Source organism: Suricata suricatta, chromosome 8 (assembly GCF_006229205.1).
Source record: "Suricata suricatta isolate VVHF042 chromosome 8, meerkat_22Aug2017_6uvM2_HiC, whole genome shotgun sequence".
Classification (NCBI taxonomy): domain Eukaryota; kingdom Metazoa; phylum Chordata; class Mammalia; order Carnivora; family Herpestidae; genus Suricata; species Suricata suricatta.
This window is the reverse complement of record NC_043707.1, coordinates 66466699-66485797: the sequence shown is the minus strand read 5'-3', so window position 1 is coordinate 66485797 and position 19099 is coordinate 66466699. Positions and strand designations below refer to the sequence as shown.

At 35.6% G+C, this 19099-nt stretch overlaps 1 protein-coding gene across 2 annotated transcripts in view; it reads left to right on the top strand.

The window, feature by feature from the left end:
- The window catches only part of BRDT (bromodomain testis associated), a 56286-nt gene extending 46782 nt beyond the window's left edge, over window positions 1–9504 (top strand). For both annotated transcript variants that reach the window (XM_029949029.1, XM_029949028.1), the window contains exons 15-17: window positions 2799–3004; window positions 3626–3800; window positions 8525–9504. In XM_029949029.1, the coding sequence (XP_029804889.1) occupies window positions 2799–3004; window positions 3626–3800; window positions 8525–8593 (450 nt within the window). In that variant the 3' untranslated portion in view covers window positions 8594–9504. The remainder of the gene's footprint in view (window positions 1–2798; window positions 3005–3625; window positions 3801–8524) is intronic.
- The last annotated feature ends 9595 nt before the right edge of the window (window positions 9505–19099 follow it).

Sequence of the window (19099 nt, the reverse complement as noted above, 5' to 3'; positions counted from 1 at the left end):
TTCAGCCTCTCTAGCTTTCAAAGCCAAATATTATGGGGCTTCCTCTTCCTGGTGCCGGGGGTGTGTTTCTTTCCCCTTCCTGTGCTCAGCATCCTCTCTCCTGCAGACAGTCCCACGGAGAGTCCATTGGGTCTGTTTAGCTCCCCACTGCCTCTCAGCCCTTCCTACCTTCTTTGACATGGCTTCTCTGTATTTAGCTGTGTAGAGTCTGCTTTGCCAGTCTTTGGTCATTTTCTGGGTTATTTACATTGATGTGTGTTACCTAATTGTATCCATGGAACGAGGTAAGCTTAGGGTCATCCTCCTCCACCTTCTTCCAGATATAATTCCTGTGCTGGAAATTTTTAAACTATGTATATTTCTGTTGGCTTGCACTGATCAAGATCATGACACATTTCCTTTAAGAACAGCAGTCACATACTAGCACAAAAACAGACACTCAGATCAAAGCAACAGAATAGAGAACACAGAAATGGACCCACAAATGTATGGCCAACTAATCTTTGACTGGAAAGAATATCCAGTGGAATAAAGACAGTCTCTTGTGCAAGTGGCGCTGGGAAAACTGGACAGTGACATGCAGAAAAATGAAGTTGGACCACTTTCTTATACCGTACACAAAAATAAACTCAAAATGGATGAAAGACCTAAATGTAAGACAGAAAGCCATCAAAATCCTCAAGGAGAAAACAGGCAAAATCCTCTTTGATCCTGGCCACAAGAACTTCTTACCAACACATTTCTGGAGACAAGGGAAACCAAAGCAAAAATGAACTATTAAAACCTCATCAAAATAAAAAGCTTCTGCACAGTGAAGGAAACAATCAGTAAAACTAAAAGGCAACCAATGGAATGGAAGAAGACATTTGCAAATGACATATCAGATAAAGGGTTAGTATCCAAAATCTATAGAGAACTTATCAAACTCAACACCCAAAAAACAATCCAGTGAAGAAATGGGCAAAAGACATGAATAGACACTTCCCCAAAGAAGACATCCAGAGGCCCAACCGACACACGAAAAAATGTTCAACATCACTCATCATCAGGGAAATACAAATCAAAACCACAGTGTGATGCCACCTCACACCTGTCAGAATGGCTAACATTAACAACTCAGGCAACAACAGATGTTGACGAAGATGCAGAGAAAGATGATCTCTTTTGCACTGCTGGTGGGAATGCAAACTGGTGCAGCCACTCTGGAAAACAGTATGGAGGTTCTTCAAAAAATTAAAAACAGAATTACCCTCCAACCCAGCAATTGCACTACTAGGTATTTATCTAGGGGATACAGGCATGCTGTTTCTAAGAGACACATGCACCCCAATGTTTATAGCAGCGCTATTAACAACAGCCAAAGCATGGAAAGAGCCCAACTGTTTGTCGGTGGATGAATGGATAAAGAAGATATGGCATATATTTACAATGAAGTATTACTCAGGAATCAAAAAGAATGAAATCTTGCTATTTACAACTACGTGGATGGACTAGAGGGTATTATGCTAAGCAAAATTAGAGAAAGACAAATATATGACTTCACTCATATGAGGACTTTAAGATACAAAACAAATGAACATAAGGGAAGGTAGGCAAAAATAATATAAAAACAGGGAGGGGGGCAAAACATAATAGACTCTTAAATATGGAGAACAACAGAGGGTTACTGGAGGGATTGTGAGGGGAGGATGGGCTAAATGGGTAAGGGGCATTAAGGAATCTACTCTTGAAATCATCATTGTACTATATGCTGATGAATTTGGATGTAAATTAAATAAATTTTTAAAAAAGAACAGCAGCAGTCACAATCCATTATTTTTTAAGAAAGGAAAGACAAAGGCATGTCAGAGGCTTCCCAACAAATATGGCCTCATCTTTCTTTGCCTCTCATTAATTATTTGTATATTGGTTTATTTTCCCTCTAGGAACCAAAAATATCTTTTTTTACAGTGACTAGTTTACTCAGTTTTATATTCCTTGCAGATTCTTGTACTCTTCATATACAGTTGACCTTTGGGACACCTGGGTGGCTCAGTCCGACTTTAGCTCAGGTCATGATCTCGCAGTCCGTGAAGTTGAGCTCTGTGTCGGGCCCTATGCTGACAACTCAGAGCCTGGAGCCTGTTTCTGATTCTGTTTCTCTCTCTGCCCCTCCCCCACTCACACTCTTTCTCTCAAAAATTAATCATTGTTGAAAAAATATTTAATATACAGTGGACCCTTGAACAACAGAGTTTGAACTATGTGGGTGCACTTATAGTCAGCTTTTTTGGTACAGTACAGTACTGTAAATATATTTTTATCTTCATTGTAATTTTCTGAATAACATGTTCTCTTCAAGCTTACTTTATGGTAAGAATACAGTATATAATACATATAGAAAATATGTGTTAATTGACTGATTATTTCACTGGTTAAGGCCTCTAGTCAATAGTTGGCAATTAGTTTTTGGGGGGAAGTCAGAAGTTATACATGGACTTTTGACTATGTAGGCATCAACACCCCTAATCCCCATGTTGTTCAAGGATCAACTTGTATGTTTCACATTAAGTTGAAATAATTGGTAAGCATGCTATTTTAATTTGGTCTTAGATGATTAATGAGTTTAGTTTATCTGTTAATCATATTTTTTCTGACATGAGCTACTTCTAACTTAAGTTTAATAAAATTACATGAAGTTCTTTAGAATCTTACTGTGATCTATGACTATATCACAAATTATTGTTTTCCTTCTAAAATGTGGTTGACATCTGTAGACACAGACTGAATCAACTTTTTTTTTTTTTTTTTTTTTTTAGGATATAAAGATCAAGAATGCAGACTCTTGGAAAAGTTTAGGCAAAACTGTCAAAACATCAGGTGTACTAAAATCCTCAGATGAACTCTTCATCCAATTTAGAAAAGCAGCAATAGAAAAAGAAGTAAAGGCTCGAACACAGGAACTAACTCGGAAACATCTAGAACAGAATACAAAGGAACCAAAAGTATTTCAAGAATATCAGAGGTCTGTAATATACTGGATTACACCTTGGGAGATACAGACTTTTTTTTCTTTATCAGTTCCTTTTTATTTATTCAAGTATTCATTCATATCTACATGCATTGACTATGTGTAACAATCTCCATTCCCTCTGGTGGACATGTAATTGTACATATATTAAATTTCTTTTTTTGTCAAATGACCATGATTAAGCTATTTAGTGAGAATACAGAGAAAATTATAATACAGAAAGCAAATTTTTGTTGATTTTTTTCATTAACAAGTGGTATCTTCTTTGAAGAGGACAGAAATTATCAAGTGGTTAAGCTATTAAAGATACTAATGTAACTAAATTAGAAAGACATTGTTGTTTTCCAGAAATTTCTTAATATTGTTTCCATTCTATGTGTAAGAACATAGTACAGTTTTATATAACCTTGGTCACAGTTTCTATATAAATTTCTTTTTGTTAATATAGATTGCCTTTGTAAAATTTGACATCAAAAGTCAAGCTTGAAAATGACATCATAACATGACAAAGGAAATCTAAAACATTGCTTTATATTTATAATTTAATAACATATCTTAGTAATAAAAACTTTTAAGGAACTTGAAATCCACTTTGAGCTATACGATTTCTTTAAGGGACCTTGGCTTTACTCAAGAATCTTTTTCAAACAAAGTGCAAAACAAGTGCCTTGGAAAAGAGCAGAAAGAACATCAGCAGTCTTTGGAAACTCAAGATAAATACAAACTCTTGCTTCTCAAAGACCGTAATTTAGCAAGGGAGAAAGAGCAAGAGCGGAGGAGGAGAGAAGCAGTAAGTAAATTTTTGTTCATTAAATCTAACTAAGGAATGATTTAACAGAGTACTGTCTTTTACATGTTCAAAGATATATTCAGGGTGGTTTTCAGCGACAGTGGAGTTACATCTTTAGTGAGGATCAAATTCTAAAATCAGAGCCTAAGACAAAAATTCTATGCTCAAAGATCTAGAATATAATCATAGAGTATTGTCTTGGAGCTACTAGACTATGTGCTTCAAATACTAGTTCTGCCATTTACTAGACTTTTGGGCTTGGGCTATTTATTTAACCTCTTTGTACCTCAATCTCCTTGTCTGTAATAAATAATACCTATTCTGAAGATGGAATGAATTTACATGTAGTAAACACACAGGAAAGTGCCTGGCACACAGGTAAAGTGGTTGATTACTTACTGTTACTACTCTTGAAAAAATCAAAGGGGGAAAAGAGGTGGTGGTGATGGAGGAGGGCACTTATGGGGAAGAGCACTGGGTGTTGTATGGAAACCAATTTGACAATAAACTATTTAAAAACAAACAAACAAAAAAGAAAAATCAATAAACTATCTATAAATTATGGCTGTCCCAGGTCAGTGTTTCTTTAATTGAACACTAGATGAAGAAGTTGACTTCTATTTTGTGTCAATTATATCTTAATAAGATTGGAAAGCAAAAGAAACCTGACATGTTTAGGAGTCAATATACAAAAAATGATGTTTTAAAAGTTAGAATTGGTTTCTTCCTTCATCCATGGATTATTTTTTAATTATTAAGTTTATTTATATTGAGAGGTGGGTGGGGTGAGAGAGAGAGTGGGAGAGAGAAAGAATCCCAAGCAGGCACCATGCTGTCACCACAGAGCCTGACTTTGAGGCTCAGTCTACAAACTTGAAATTAAGAGTTGGACGCTTAACCAACTGAGCCACCCAGGTGCCCCTCATCCATGGATTATTTATTTAGAAGTATATTAGTTTCTAAATATTTGGGAATTATCTGGCTGGCAATTTGTTATTAATTTCTAATTAAATTCCAGCACAATCAGAGAATATATAATATATTAAATTCACCGAGACCTTTTTTTTTTTTTAATTTTTATTTTGAGAGAGAGCATGAGTGGGGAAGGGGCAGACGGAGATAGTGAAAATCCCAAGCAGGCTCCACTCTCAGCTCAGTGCAAAGCCCATCTCAGGGCTTGATCTCACAATTGATGCTTAACATACTGAGCCACTCAGGCACCCCCACTGAAACTTTTTTACTGGTCCGCATTATGGTCTACCTTGGTAAATATTCTGTGTGCACATGAGCAGAATATATGTTCTACTGCTGGTGGGTATCCAAGTTGGTTGATCATGTTGTTCAAGACTCCTATATTCTTACTGATTTTCTGCCTGCTTATTTTACCAGATATCTAGGGAACATTGGCATCTATGATTATATATTGTAATTTGTCTTTTCATCCTTGTTATTTTTTTCCCCATGTATTTTGAAGTTGCACTGTTAGGTACCTAAACATTTAGGGATTTTATGGCCTCTTGATTAGTTGACCCCCTTTTCATTACAAAATGATCTTCTTGATTACTGATATTATTATTTACTCTGAAATATAACCATTTCACTTTTTGTATGACTAGTGTTATATGGCTTAAAAAATCATATTTTATTTTTAACCTACCTGTGTTTTTATATTTAAAGTGAGTTTCATGCAGGCAATATGTAGTGAGGTCTTTTTTTTTTTAATCCAATCTCTGCCTTTTATAGGAGTGTTTAGACCAACTGCATTCAATATGGTTATTGATACGATTAAGTTTGAGTGCAACATCTTGTTCTTTTCTGTTTGTCCTTTATTTTTATCTCTTTCCTTTTTCCTGCATTCTTTTAACCAGGTATTTTTATGACTCCATTTTATTTCCTTCATTGGCTTATTATCAGTAACACTTTGTTATTTAACGGTTGCTTTAGGGTTTGTAGTACATACATTAGCTCAGCACAGTGCTCCTGTGAGTTATGCTATACCACTTCACATTTGATAGAATAACTTTACAACAGTGTGCTTCCATTTCTCCTTTCCATGCTTTTATGCTAGTAGTTAAGCCATCAAATAATCTCTTTAAAAGTTTTAAATAAGTTCAAGTTTTGTGTTTACCTGTATAGTTACCATTCCTAGTGCTCTTCATTCATTCAGGTCCAGATTTCCAAATGATACAATTTCCTTCTTCCTAAAGGACTTTTAACATTTCTGGTAGTGTAGGTCAGTTGGTGATGAATTCTTTCAGCTTCTGTGTATCTGAAAATATCTTTATTTGGCCTTTTTATATTAGTAATAGGCTTTATATTTTAGGGCATTTTAGAGTCACAGAAAAATTGAGTCCCAAATACAGTTTCCACATACTCCTCCCCTGCCCCCATCAACACAAAACTTTTCCACACCATCCCACAGTGCATGAACCAACATTGCCACATCACTGTCAACCTTAGGTTATCAAGCAAAAATCAATAGTTTACTTTAGTGTTCACCCTTAGTGTTGTGCTGCTAGGGGGTTGACAAAGGTATGATGACCCTAGATCAACAATTACAGTACCATTTGAGTAATTTCCCTTTCTGAGGCATCTGGGTGGCCCAGTCAGTTAAGGATCTGACTTTTGATCTCATCTTGATCTCAGGGTTGTGAGTTCAAGCCCTGCATTGGGCTCCATGCTGGGTCTGGAGACTACTAAAAAATGAAAAAAAGAATAATGTCCCTTTCTTAAGAGTCTCCTGGGGGTGCTTGGGTGGCTCAGTTGGTTGCATGTCTGACTTTGGCACAGGTCATGGTCTCACATTTCAGGAGTTTAAACACCACATTGGGCTTGCTGCTGTCACCATGGAGTCTACTTTGGATCCTCTGTCTCCTCTCTCTGCTCCTACCCTACTTGTGCTCTCTCTCTCAAAAATAAATAAAACTTTTTTTAAAGTCTGTCTTTCTTTAAAAAAAAAAGTTGTTTGTGTGCCTCCTACTCATCCCTCCAACCACAGATCTGTTTATTATTTGCCTTTTCCAGAATGTCATATAGTTGGAATCATACAATATGTAGCTGTTTCAGATTGATTTCTTTCATTTTAGTAATATGAATTTAAGTTTCTATGTCTTTTTGTAGCTTAATAGCTCATTTTGTCCCACTGAATAAATACTCCCATTACATGAATGTACCACAGTTTTCTTCATCTATTAACAGACATCTTGGTTGTTTCCATCTTATAGCAATTACAGCAAACCACTATAAATATTTATGTGCAGGGTTTTGTGTGGATGTGTTTTAAACTTGCCTTTATTTTTTAAATCTGTTTTTGCTGGATATAGAATTCTAGATTGTTAGTGTTTTTTCCCCCCATTATTTATTTTTGAGAGAGAGACAGAGCATGAGCAGGGGAGGAGAAAATGGGAGTCACAGAAACCAAAGCAGGCTGCAGGGCCTGAGCTGTCAGCACAGAGCCTAACATGAGGCTCACACTCCCAACTTCAAGATCACAATCTGAGCCAAAGTCGGATAACTTAACCAACTGAGCATGAGGCTCTTGATCTTGGGGTTGTGAGTTCAAACCTACATTGGGTATAGAGATTGCTTTAAAAATGAAACCTTAAAATAAAAAATAAGAAAAAGAAAATAGCCTGGGTAAAGATTTATTCTTGGGTGTCTGGGTGACTTAATTGGTTAAGCGTTCAACTCTTGATTTTGGGTCAGGTCATGATCTCATAGTTGTGAGGTTGAGCCCTACAATCCTCTCTCAAGAAGTGATTCTTAGGATTCTGTCTCCTTCTGCCCCTCTCCTGCTCACATGCACTCTCTCTCAAAAAAAAAATTCTTTTGTTAATGGCATATTTAAAAAATATTTGTAGTTTATAAGATTTACACATATTTCTTTTTGGTAGATAAATCCTAATTCTAAATCTTCTCTGACATAGCCAATGCGAATACTGATTCTCATTTAGGAAATTAACCAATTGACTGCAAATTGGCACATTTATCCACCACTCTGGCCTGTTACTATTTATTGATAAAAATATATATTTTTTTAAATGTCATAGTTGGTATCATTTCAGATGCCAAAGATTAACTTGTATCATATGGGCATGTATAGAAAGCTTCAGAATATAGGAAACATTTATTTCCTTTGTCTTAATTAGCTTTTTCTTTGTTATTTTTAATGGCTTTTTAGCATTTAATGAAAAACATTGTGCTGAGTGTTACATATGCAATCTGGTTTGATCCTCATAAATACCTATATTTGGCAATATACTAAAACAAACTTGTTTAAATGATTTGCCCTAGGTTACACAGTCAAGGAAAGCCTATATCTTTAATGTTACATATTATAGTTTCTCAAATAATTAAGATATTGGTTCATTCAGAAAATAATTTTGTGTCTTGGCACACTACGTTGATTACAGAGATAGATGAAACAATATAATCTTAGTTCACATTCTTATTAATTTGCCAATGCTGAGACTTTACGCTCTTCATTGAAGAGAGAAGTTAAACTTGTTCTTCGTGTTTTTGTAAGTTTTAACCTTTATTTATCACACAAGCAATATTTTAACAAAAATCAGATAGTATTTGAATAGAAATAGAAAATTGCATAAACTCATTATGTTTAAGTGTTCATTTTGTATAATGTGTTCCAAATGTTGTGTAATCATTTTTGTATAATGAAAGCATATACTTTTTAAAGTAACATTGAAATTTTTCCCTTCTTTCTACAGATGGCTGGTACCATTGATATGACTCTTCAAAGCGACATTATGACAATGTTTGAAAACAACTTTGATTAAAACTTTTTAAGATAACCATCAACTTAAGATGAATGATATAAAAGATTAAGATGTATATGGTAAAATGATTGCTTTCAAACACCAGGATACCAATCTTATATTGTACTTTTGATGGCTCTAAAATGATTAAACAATTTTCACCTATATTTTTAATAGCTATATGTTCATTTTCTAGGTGGTATAATTTATAGGAAATTTTATGATTTTGTGTTCCTAAAAATTGAATAAATTCCCAGTTGTTATTTATTTTATAAAGAATAGTCTGCTGTGTATTATAGGCCCTGTCTAAGCAATGAAAATCCAAAAGAGATAGCCCCTTCTTAAAAGTGAAAAAAAATGTAAGTACATAAAAAACAGTTCCTTTTGAGTTTTTAACTTTTATACCAATTATCTACCTTCAAAAATATTTAGAACCTCAAATAATACTTGGTTTCCTTGAGCATCAGGTTTCATAAAATTTTTTGTTGATTCTGTATGCAAAGTTGATATTGAAATCTGGCTTAAAGACAATGTTTCCCATGGCTTGGATGATGTTAAATTTGAGCAAAATAATAGTGAATATGATGTAAGTTTTTATAGAAACTTAAACATTTCTTAATGTGAATATGTGATAGCAATGAATGTTTGCCTTTTTACTTAACTATATAGTCTTTAAATCTGTAAATTATTTTTGTTTTATCATTCTCAAGTTGCAATTATGTATAAATCATGTATCTCCACTTCACATATTTTAACATTTTGTACTCTTGAAGTGTAACATGATTCAGGCACTAATAGATACCATCTAAAATAAAAATTGAAAGTTTGTGTGTATTATAGAGAGGAAGAAGAAAAGTTTTCTTGACTTCGCTTGTTTTATAATCAATATAATTTTTTGAAATATCTTTAAATTACAGTCATTTTCAAAATTACGATTGACTAGTAGCTAAAATGGTGGTGACACATTCAGGAATGTTTTGGTGTTAGAATTCAAGTGTATTAATTTTATCAACTATAGCTATTTTTTAACCAAGAAATTAGTATATATCTACTAAATAGTATGCATTGTTATTTTCAGAAAAGATCATCTGTAGATTAGATATATCCATGTCTGTGTATATATGTGTGTGTGTGTGTGTGTGTGTGTGTGTGTGTGTGTGTATTTTCTAAGGGAGATATATCAGGTATATATAGTGATTAGCTCTAGGTGATGGAATCACAGGTGTTTTTTTGTTTGTTTTTCATTTAAGACCTTTCAGTATTTTCTGTTGCTTTTTAATATTATATAATACTTTAAAGATCTGCGGGGCATTTCCTGTTTTGAAGACTGTAACAATAGTAAGGATTTACACATTAAATCTTTCACCAGCTGCCTTTAAATAACTAATAAAACTGAAGAATCATTGTTGTCTATCTCTGAAAAAATAAAGTTCAGTTTTATTAGCATTGTATTATATTAAAGAATAATGGCTTACTTGAGGTTTTCCAATTAACATCTGGGGCAGCTCTGATGAGAGCGATGTTATGGTTATCAGTGTTTTATTTAACCAGCTTAACACTTGAACCTTTGCTCATTCAACAAACTTTTTGGTTGGTTGGTTGAAGTCACTTTAGCAGAGAAAATACCGGTTTATAACTGATCCTTCCTATATTAGGCATTATTTTTCAGTAAAAGATTGTTTGGCTTTTCTTAACTTCTTGTATGGAGTTTATTACTATTAATTTTATGCATGAATCCTGAATGTAACTTAATTTGCCTTCAACTCCAGCCTAGTTTTGTGAGGACCCCATTTCTGTCCACATCTCTTACTCCTCTCCAACTTCTAAAACTGTTTCATAGTGTTTTCTGGGATTCGTGATCAGTCATCAATAACATTCCCGATATAATCAAAAATTTTTCCTTGTTCCCCCCCCCCCTTTTTTTCTTGAGTTGTCTAGATTTTTGGTCCCAGGACCAGCTGCTTTAGCATCATCTGAGAATGTTTTAGAAATGCAAATTCTCAGATTTCAGAATTACTGAATCAGAAACTCTGGGTGTAGGGTCCAACAACCCTTAGTTGAACACTCTGTAGGTGATGCTAATACACACTAAAGTTGGAGAACCACTGCTCTGACTGAACCTGGCTCTCTCTTGCAGGCTCTCATGTAGTCCCTTCACTAGTGTTTTTCTTACCTTTGGGGTGCCACTTGCAGACCATCTTCCCCGCCCCTCCTTCCTCCATCTCACATTCTTCCTTTTTATCCCCAGCTTTAAGTTTGTCATGATCATCACACTATACCACCTGTAGTCATTTACCATCCCTGGTTCACTCCTTGTTCACCAGAGATTTTAGTCTCTGTCTCAGTATTTTTCTCTAATTGACACTTCTCAGTCCCTTGACCTCTCTGCTAATATTAGATCCAAATAGCTAATTAACTTTAGCCACTCCTTTGTCATTGCCAATAACGAAAATCTTTGCTTGATCTCAATTTCAAGCACACTGGTTTCTTACTACTTCCTCGTATCTTTTTCTAGCTTACTCCAGATAAGCCTTTGACTCTAACAATTGTGAGGCCTCACCAGGACCTTAGAATCCATTAATCCTAGAGATTTTTATGGTACCTCTCCCCTTCACACCCCCACTTCTTTCCTTATGCAAGTTTCATTATAATTTACTTTCTTTTTGTATTCACTTGGCAAAACCCAAATCCTTATTAAATCTGACTGCCTGCTCTGCACCCATGAACTGCTGTGGTTACAGAAACCCATGGGAGACAAAGAACCAGATCTCTTTTTTTCAAAATGAATTATCAATTATGCTGCCACAGTTTACTTAGTGAACCTTTGAGTTGCAATAGCTCTCACTCTAAGAAATTTATAATCACTTTATCCAATTTGTAAAAGTTGAGTGAAAGTAAACATTAGAATTTTGATAGAGATTAGATTAAAGTTTAGAGACCTACCAATTTTGTTTCTAGTAGTACAAATAGATCCTGCGTGAGACCCATGTTTGAAGGCATCGCCAGTCTCAGCGCGTCAGGGCAAGTACTCTCAGGACCTCCCCCGTCCCTGCCACACACACATTTAGTTGGGAGGAGAGCAGTAAGCAACTGAAATGGTAGGGCTCTCTTGAGGTCAGATGCCAAGACCAATGCTGAGGGAAGGTCGTCAAGAAGCTGAAGCGGTCTTAGGTTGGCTAGACACATAAGCACGGTCACAAATTAAGGTCAAGAAATTAGTATCAAAGATGAATGACACAAAAAAGCAAGCCACAGTGTGAGAGTTATCAGAAACAATGAATAACAAATATAGTTCATCGCCCTCTTCCCAGGACTGCAGTAGACTAGCTATTTGTAAAGTGTTGAACGAAGTAAGATTTTTGGAGGAAAATGGGTAGATTTGGAAAATGTGAGACTTCTAGGAAGGAAAGTGTTGAAATAAACTAAAAACAAAACTCAACGGATGGGTTAAAACAATTAGACACACGTAAAGAGAAAATCAGCTAGAAATTATATACAATAAATGTACCAGGATATAGCACAGACAAGGAGAAAGAAATAGAAAAGCTATTCAGAGATCTATAGCAGAGATTGGCAGAATAGAGCCCACAAGTCAAATCTAGCTTGCTTGTTTTTGTTTTATTGGAAGAAAGACATACTTGTGTTTTTTTATATATAGTCTATGGCCGCTTTTGTGCTATAAGGACAGTCCAATAGGTGTAACAAACTGGCCTCAAAGCCTAAATATTTACTATCTGATCTCTTTACTAAGAGTGTCAATCCCTGACCTACAGGATGAAATGAAAATGTCTAATATATCTAATCAGAGTCTTTGTAAACAAGGAGGAGAATGTAATTGTGATTTGCTTAAAATTATGTAATTGAATCCTTTTATCCCTACCATATAGGATAAATAAAAAGACATCCATACATAAGATAGTCTTCAGTGGCCTGAACAATACCATAAGCAGGCAATTAGAGAAATGGAGTGATCACCAATTAGATATAATGAGTTACCAGCAACAGTGACCACCAAAAAGCGTGGAATTAAATCTTCAAATTTTTGAGAGAAAAATAACTGTCAGCTTGAAATGCAGAGAAATTTTGGAGGGCTGTGATTTCCCCAGAATTAAAGATGCATGTGTTCATTGTGAAGTTTATTTTTTTTATTGTGTATGTATATATAGCTTTTCTCTGCCTCACAGAGAATCACAATCTTTTGATATTGCCCCTTAGGGCACAGTTGTCAGTAACAATGTATCTCAATCATGGCTGCTTCTGTTTTTTTATTTATTATTAACAAAGGTTCATAATGTTAGCATCTCATTTTTGCAGTTTCTGTGTCTGAACTGTTGGTCACAGGAGAGTATGTGCTGATGAAATCCTAAATTTGTGTGGTTAAAAATTTCTTTAGGGAGGGAAGGAAAAATCTAAACATTTGACTGCTGAATGTAGGTTTCTTTCAGATTGTATATCATCTATATAAATTGTATACAGTATGAAGAGTGATCTTAGGTAATTGTGCTGTATTTATGTTTATCACTAGTCTTTGATTAAATAAAAAAGAAAATGACCAGCTTGGAATTCTGTACCCAGCAGAACTATCAAAATGAGAATGAAATAAAAATTTACTACAAAATGTTTTATCCTAAAGCAAAAGTCTAGGGATATTCCATTTTCACGGAAGGTATGGCAGTTTGAGAGGCCCTGTTCCATCCAGTAATTATGCCACCTGGAACATACGGTCTCTAAAATGGATGTGGCAGAGTGAGATAGCATCTGGATGTCTTTAAGGGCCAGACTTGGTAGAGACTAGACTTCTTGCAGTCATATCCTTCTCGCCAGAACCTACTTGGCCATACTTGACTACAGAGCAACATATAAGTAATATCATATATAGGCATTTCACTTAAGAGGAAATTCATATGGTTAATAAACATGAAAAGATACTCAGCCTTCTTCTGTGTGGCATATGAAAATTAGAGGCCATAGGAAATACCAATTTTTACCTATCAAATTAGGAAAAATGATGTCTCTAACATTATCAAATGTTGGAGAGGATCAATGGGAACTCATACACTGCTGTTGGGGGCTGCAAATAGATACTGCCACTTTATAACCAAGAACAGAATGCACTTTTTTTTTTTAAGCATCAATGGGATGTTCACAGAGACACCATTTCCTAGGTCATGAAACAAGTTCAAAAGATATGAAATTATCCAGAGTATGTTCTTTAACCATAATAGTATCAGATCACAAATCAATAACAGACAATAGGAAAATAACAAGCACTAAACAATCCACATATGAATGATTGATGGCTCAAAGAGGGGAGCTTTTTAAGTTTATTTATTTTGACAGAAGGCAAGCAAGGAAGCTGGGACAGAGAGAGAGAGAGAGAGAGAGAATCCCAAGCAGGCTTTATGTCGCCAGTGCAGAACTTGATGTGGGGACTGAACTCACAAACTGCAAGATCATGACCTAAGCCAAAATCAAAATGCAGATGCTAAACCGACTGGCCAGCCAGGCACTGTAAAGAGGAAATCTTATAAGAAAAATTTAAAAACACAGAAATGAATGTCAACATACAACATACTGAAATATGTAGAATGCTGTTAAAAAGCATTGAAAGAAATATAGAAGTGCCAATTACTTGCATTAGAAACAAGGAAAAGTCTAAATCAATAATCTTAGTTCCCTAACTCAACCTCACAAAAGCACATCCAGGACCAGAGCAGAGATTAATGAAACTGAAACAGCTAAAAAGCTGGTGGCCGAGGGAGAAAAGTTGTGTTTAAACAGCAAGACTAACAAAAAGACACAAATCACCAACAGTAGGAATGAAGTAGTGAGTATCACCAAAGATCCTACAACTATTAAAAAGATAAAAAGGAATACTACCAATAACTACATCCAAAAATTTGAAGAAGTGGACCATTCCTTAAATCATAAACTACCAAAATTCAAAATGAAATAATCTGAATGGCCCTGTACAATTAAATAATTTCAATTCATAATTTAGAAGCTCCTGAGAAAGAGATCTCCAAGACTATATGGTTCTACTGGAGAATTATACCAAACATTTAGAGAAGAATAAGACAGTCTCTTCCAGAAAATTCTATTCCAGAAGATGCCTTTTCCAGAAAGTGGTCTATTATATAATTTTTATCAACGGGACAAAAATTTTCTTTTGTAAGATTTTATTTGCAAGTAATCTCTACTCCCAATGTGGGGCTCAAACTTAACCACCCCCAAGATCAAGAGGCTCATGCTCTACTGAGCCAGCCTGGTGTCCCATGACAGGACAAATTTTATCTTGGGAAGAAGGAACACTTCCCAACTCATTTTATAAGGCCAGTATTATCCTGATACTAAAACCAAAGAAAATACAAAAACAACAACAAAAACGCTGCAGGCCATTATCTCTAATGAATTTAGTTAAACACAAACATCTTCAACAAAATATTAAATTAAATGGCTACAATGGATGAACATAATTAAATACCATGACCAAGTGATTTATTCCAGGTATGCGAAGCTATTTCAACATTTGAAAATTAATCAGTGTAATCTAAAATCCAACTTGTTAGGATTCAGCAAGTTTTTCAAGGAAATTACTTCAATCTGATAAAGGGCATCCATGAAAAAATCTGTAGCTAATGTTACATTTAATGGTGAAAGACTCCATGCTTTCCCCCTACATTTGGGAACATGGTAAGAATATCCACTCTCACCATTCTTATTCAACATAGTACTAGAAATTCCACCCGGTGTAATAACGCAAGAAAAAGAAGTCATATAGATTGTTTCAGCAGGTTTCTTAAAATCTCATTAGCTATAATTTCCCAAAATAATATCAAATAATTGAAGCAAAAGTAATCATTTTTATTTACAATTTTAAAGTACAGGATTTCACCATAAACTATGGGGATTTTTTTTTTTTTTTGGTAACTAACATTTAAGCAGTTTCTGAATTAATTTAGCTTTAAGGAATAGCTGCTAAAATTTTGTACATGATTTTCTACATGGAAAACCCCAAGGAATCTACAAATGTAAACTGTTACAACTAGTAAATGACTTAAGCAAGGTCACAGGATACAGTATCAACATACCAAAATAAATCTGATCTCTATTGCTAATGAGCATATGGTAATTTTAAAACAGTAACATAATCACCCCAAAGCAAATTAAATACTTAGGTATATGTTTAACAAAATGTACAGGATCTGTATGCTAAAAATTACAAAATGCTTATGGAAGAAATCAAAGAAGAAAAAAATAGACATCTTGTGTTCATGGATTGAAAGACTCAAAATAGGAAAGATTCAGTTCTCAAATTGATCTGCACATCCTATCAAAACCCTAGTGAAGTTTTTCATAGACACAGATAAGCCTATTCTAAAACTTAGAATGGCAAAGGCACTAGAATAAACAACATTGACAAAAAATAATGTGAGAGGAATAACTGTATGATATTAAGACTTACTATAAAGCTACAGTAATCAAGGAAATCTGGTATTAGCGAAGTAGTGGACCACAGAACAAAGAACTCAGCAATAGACCCACACAAATATGCTCAAATGATTTCTGACAATGGTGCAATTCAATGCAGAAGGTATAGCCTTTTCAACAAATGGTCCTGGAGCAATTGGATATCCATGGGGGCAAAGGGGAATTCAACCTTATGCTTGTATCTTATCCAAAAACTAACCCAAAATGGATTACAGATTTAGATGTAAAATAGAAAAATATAAAAATTTTAGAGAAAAAAATTCTTTAGGTTCTGTGGTTAGGCAAAAAGTTTTTAGATTTGATCCCAAAGTATGATCCATAAATGAACAAAACTGATAAACTGGATCTCATCAAAATTAGAACTTTTGCTCTGTGAAAAGGAAAGCTACAGATTAGGAAAATATTTACAAACCACATGTCTGACAAGAAATAGCATATGTTTTAAAAGCTCTCAAAATTCAACAGTAAATAGAACTAATTAGAATGGGCAAAAGACATGAACAAAATTTCACCAAACATCATATACATATAGCAAACACACTTACGAAAGCATGTTCACCATCATTAGTAGCCATCCGTGACATGTAAATTTAAACCACAATAAGCTTTTACTGCACACCTATCAGGAAGGTTAAAATATAGTGACTATACACAAGGCTGGCAAGGATGCAGAGAAACTGGATCATTCATGTTTCTGCTGGGATGTAAAATGGTATATAGCCACACTAGAAACCAACTGTCACTTTCTTATAAATAAAACCTACAAAGTCTCACCCAGCTTCCCTTTAGCCTTAGACTGTGCGCTGCCATCACCATCATGCTCGGCACCCCCTCTACCCCTGTGCACTGTGGCAGCAGCCACCCTTACTGGTGCCAGCCCCTGAAGCCTCCTGTACCCAGCTCTGTCCTCCAGCCCCAAAGCCACTGTCACGTCAATTCCCTGCTGCTCCCATGGGTCACATGAGATAGATGAGGAGTTTGGTGCTCACTAGGCAACATGCTTCAACAAGCCAAATATTGATGCCTGGTAATTGTCATAAAGGGATGAATACACTTCTTGGCTATGATCTGGTTCCAGAACCCAAAATCATTGGTGCTGCTCTGTTTATTGATGCAGACAGTTAAATGATTTGCTAGTGCAGTTCACATCCTAGAAGTTGTTAAGGACAAAGCAGAACCTCACAAGGAAATCTACCCCTATTGCTATCCAGGAACTTAGACCAACCTTTTTTAAATGTGTATTTATTTCTGAGACAGAGTGTGAGCAGGGGAGGAGCAGAGAGAGAGAGGGAGACAGAATCTGAAGCAGGTTCCAAACTCTGAGCTGTTAGCACACAGCCCAACGCAGGACTCAAACTCATAAACCATGAGACTATAACCTGAACCAAAGTCTCATGCTTAACCAACTAAGCCATGCAGGCACCTACCTTAGACCAACTTTAAATGAACTGGGAATCTCCGCTCCAGAGGAACTGGGCCTTAACATAGTGTAAGCCCCATGGATGGGCTTCTCAAGGATTTATTCATAATGCTACTCGATTGTAAGCAATCGCCTAGAAATACTGATGATAATATATTACCTTATTTGAACAAGTTTTCCCTTATTGAGTTTCAAATCATGAAATGATAACTTGGACTTCAATAAAAGAGAAATTAGTTTGAACTGCAAGAACAAAAACAAAAAACACACAAAGCCATATGAGCCAGCAATTGCACTATTGGAAATTTGTCTCAGATAAAAGAAAACTATGATCATACAAAAACCTGTACACAAATGTTCATAGCAGCTTTATTTGTGATAGCCAAAAATTGGAAGCAACCAATATGTCATTTAATTGGTGACTGGTTAAACAAATTGTAGCATTTACTAAGTTGAAATACTACTCAGCAGTAAAAAGGAATGAGCTGTTGGTACTTATGAGCATGTGAATTTCTAAGGAATTATGTGGTGTGAAAAAAACCAATACCAGAAGGTTACCTACTTCATGGTTTCACTTATGTAACATTTTTGAAATGACAAAATCTTGGAAATGGAGAACAGAACAAGTGGTTACCAGGGGTGAGGGACAAGGAATGTGTTTATAAAAGCGCGGTATGAGACATCCCTGTCATGGAACTGTTTTATACACTTCACTTTGGTCTGTACTTTGTTTACTTTGGTGTGTACTTTGGGTACCCAAAGCTACATATATAATATTTATGGCAATATATATAATAAAATGATAAAGTACACACTGTTTAAAGTGCACGCAGTTTCTCTGCTTCTCATGACTGGATATAAATTTCCAATCATCTCATTTAAAATTTCAGTTAAAGGGGAACCTGGGTGTCTCAGTCAGTTAAGCGACTGACTTCGGCTCAGGTCATGATCTCATGGTTTGTGGATTTGTGCCCCGCGTTGGGCTCTGTGCTAACAGCTCAGAGACTGGAGCCTGCTTCGGAGTCTGTGTCTCCCTCTCTCTCTGTCCCTCCCCCACTCATGCTCTGTTTCTCGCTGTCTCAATAATAAATAAACATTAGAAAACTAAACATAAAATAAAACTTCAGTTAAACAAAATGTAAATGCTTGGAGCACTAGGTGGCTGAGTCAGTTAAGTGTCAGACTCTTGATCTCGGTAGAAATTGTGATCTTGCAGTTGTGGGATTGAGCCCTGCATTGGGCTCTGTGCTGACAGATGGCGGAGGGTACGTGGAGTGGCTCAGCGTGACTGAGCTACCTGGTATGGCTGTGTCCTAGAGGGATCGGGGGCGGTAAAATCGCGGTGACTGCGCAGGTGGCGGCCAGGCTGAGAAACGGTGGCAGGGAACAGGCTGAGCCAGGTTTTAGCCGCTCATACAGGTGCAATGAAAACCTTCGTTCCTTTCTGTGTTGTCCTTTTGGTGTTTGGGAGTGTCTCTGAAGCCAAGTTTGATGATTTTGAGGATGAGGAAGACATAGTGGAGTATGATGATAATGACTTTGCTGAATTTGAAGATGTCACAGAAGATTCTATTACTGAATCTCCTCAACGGGTAATAACTACTGAAGACGATGAA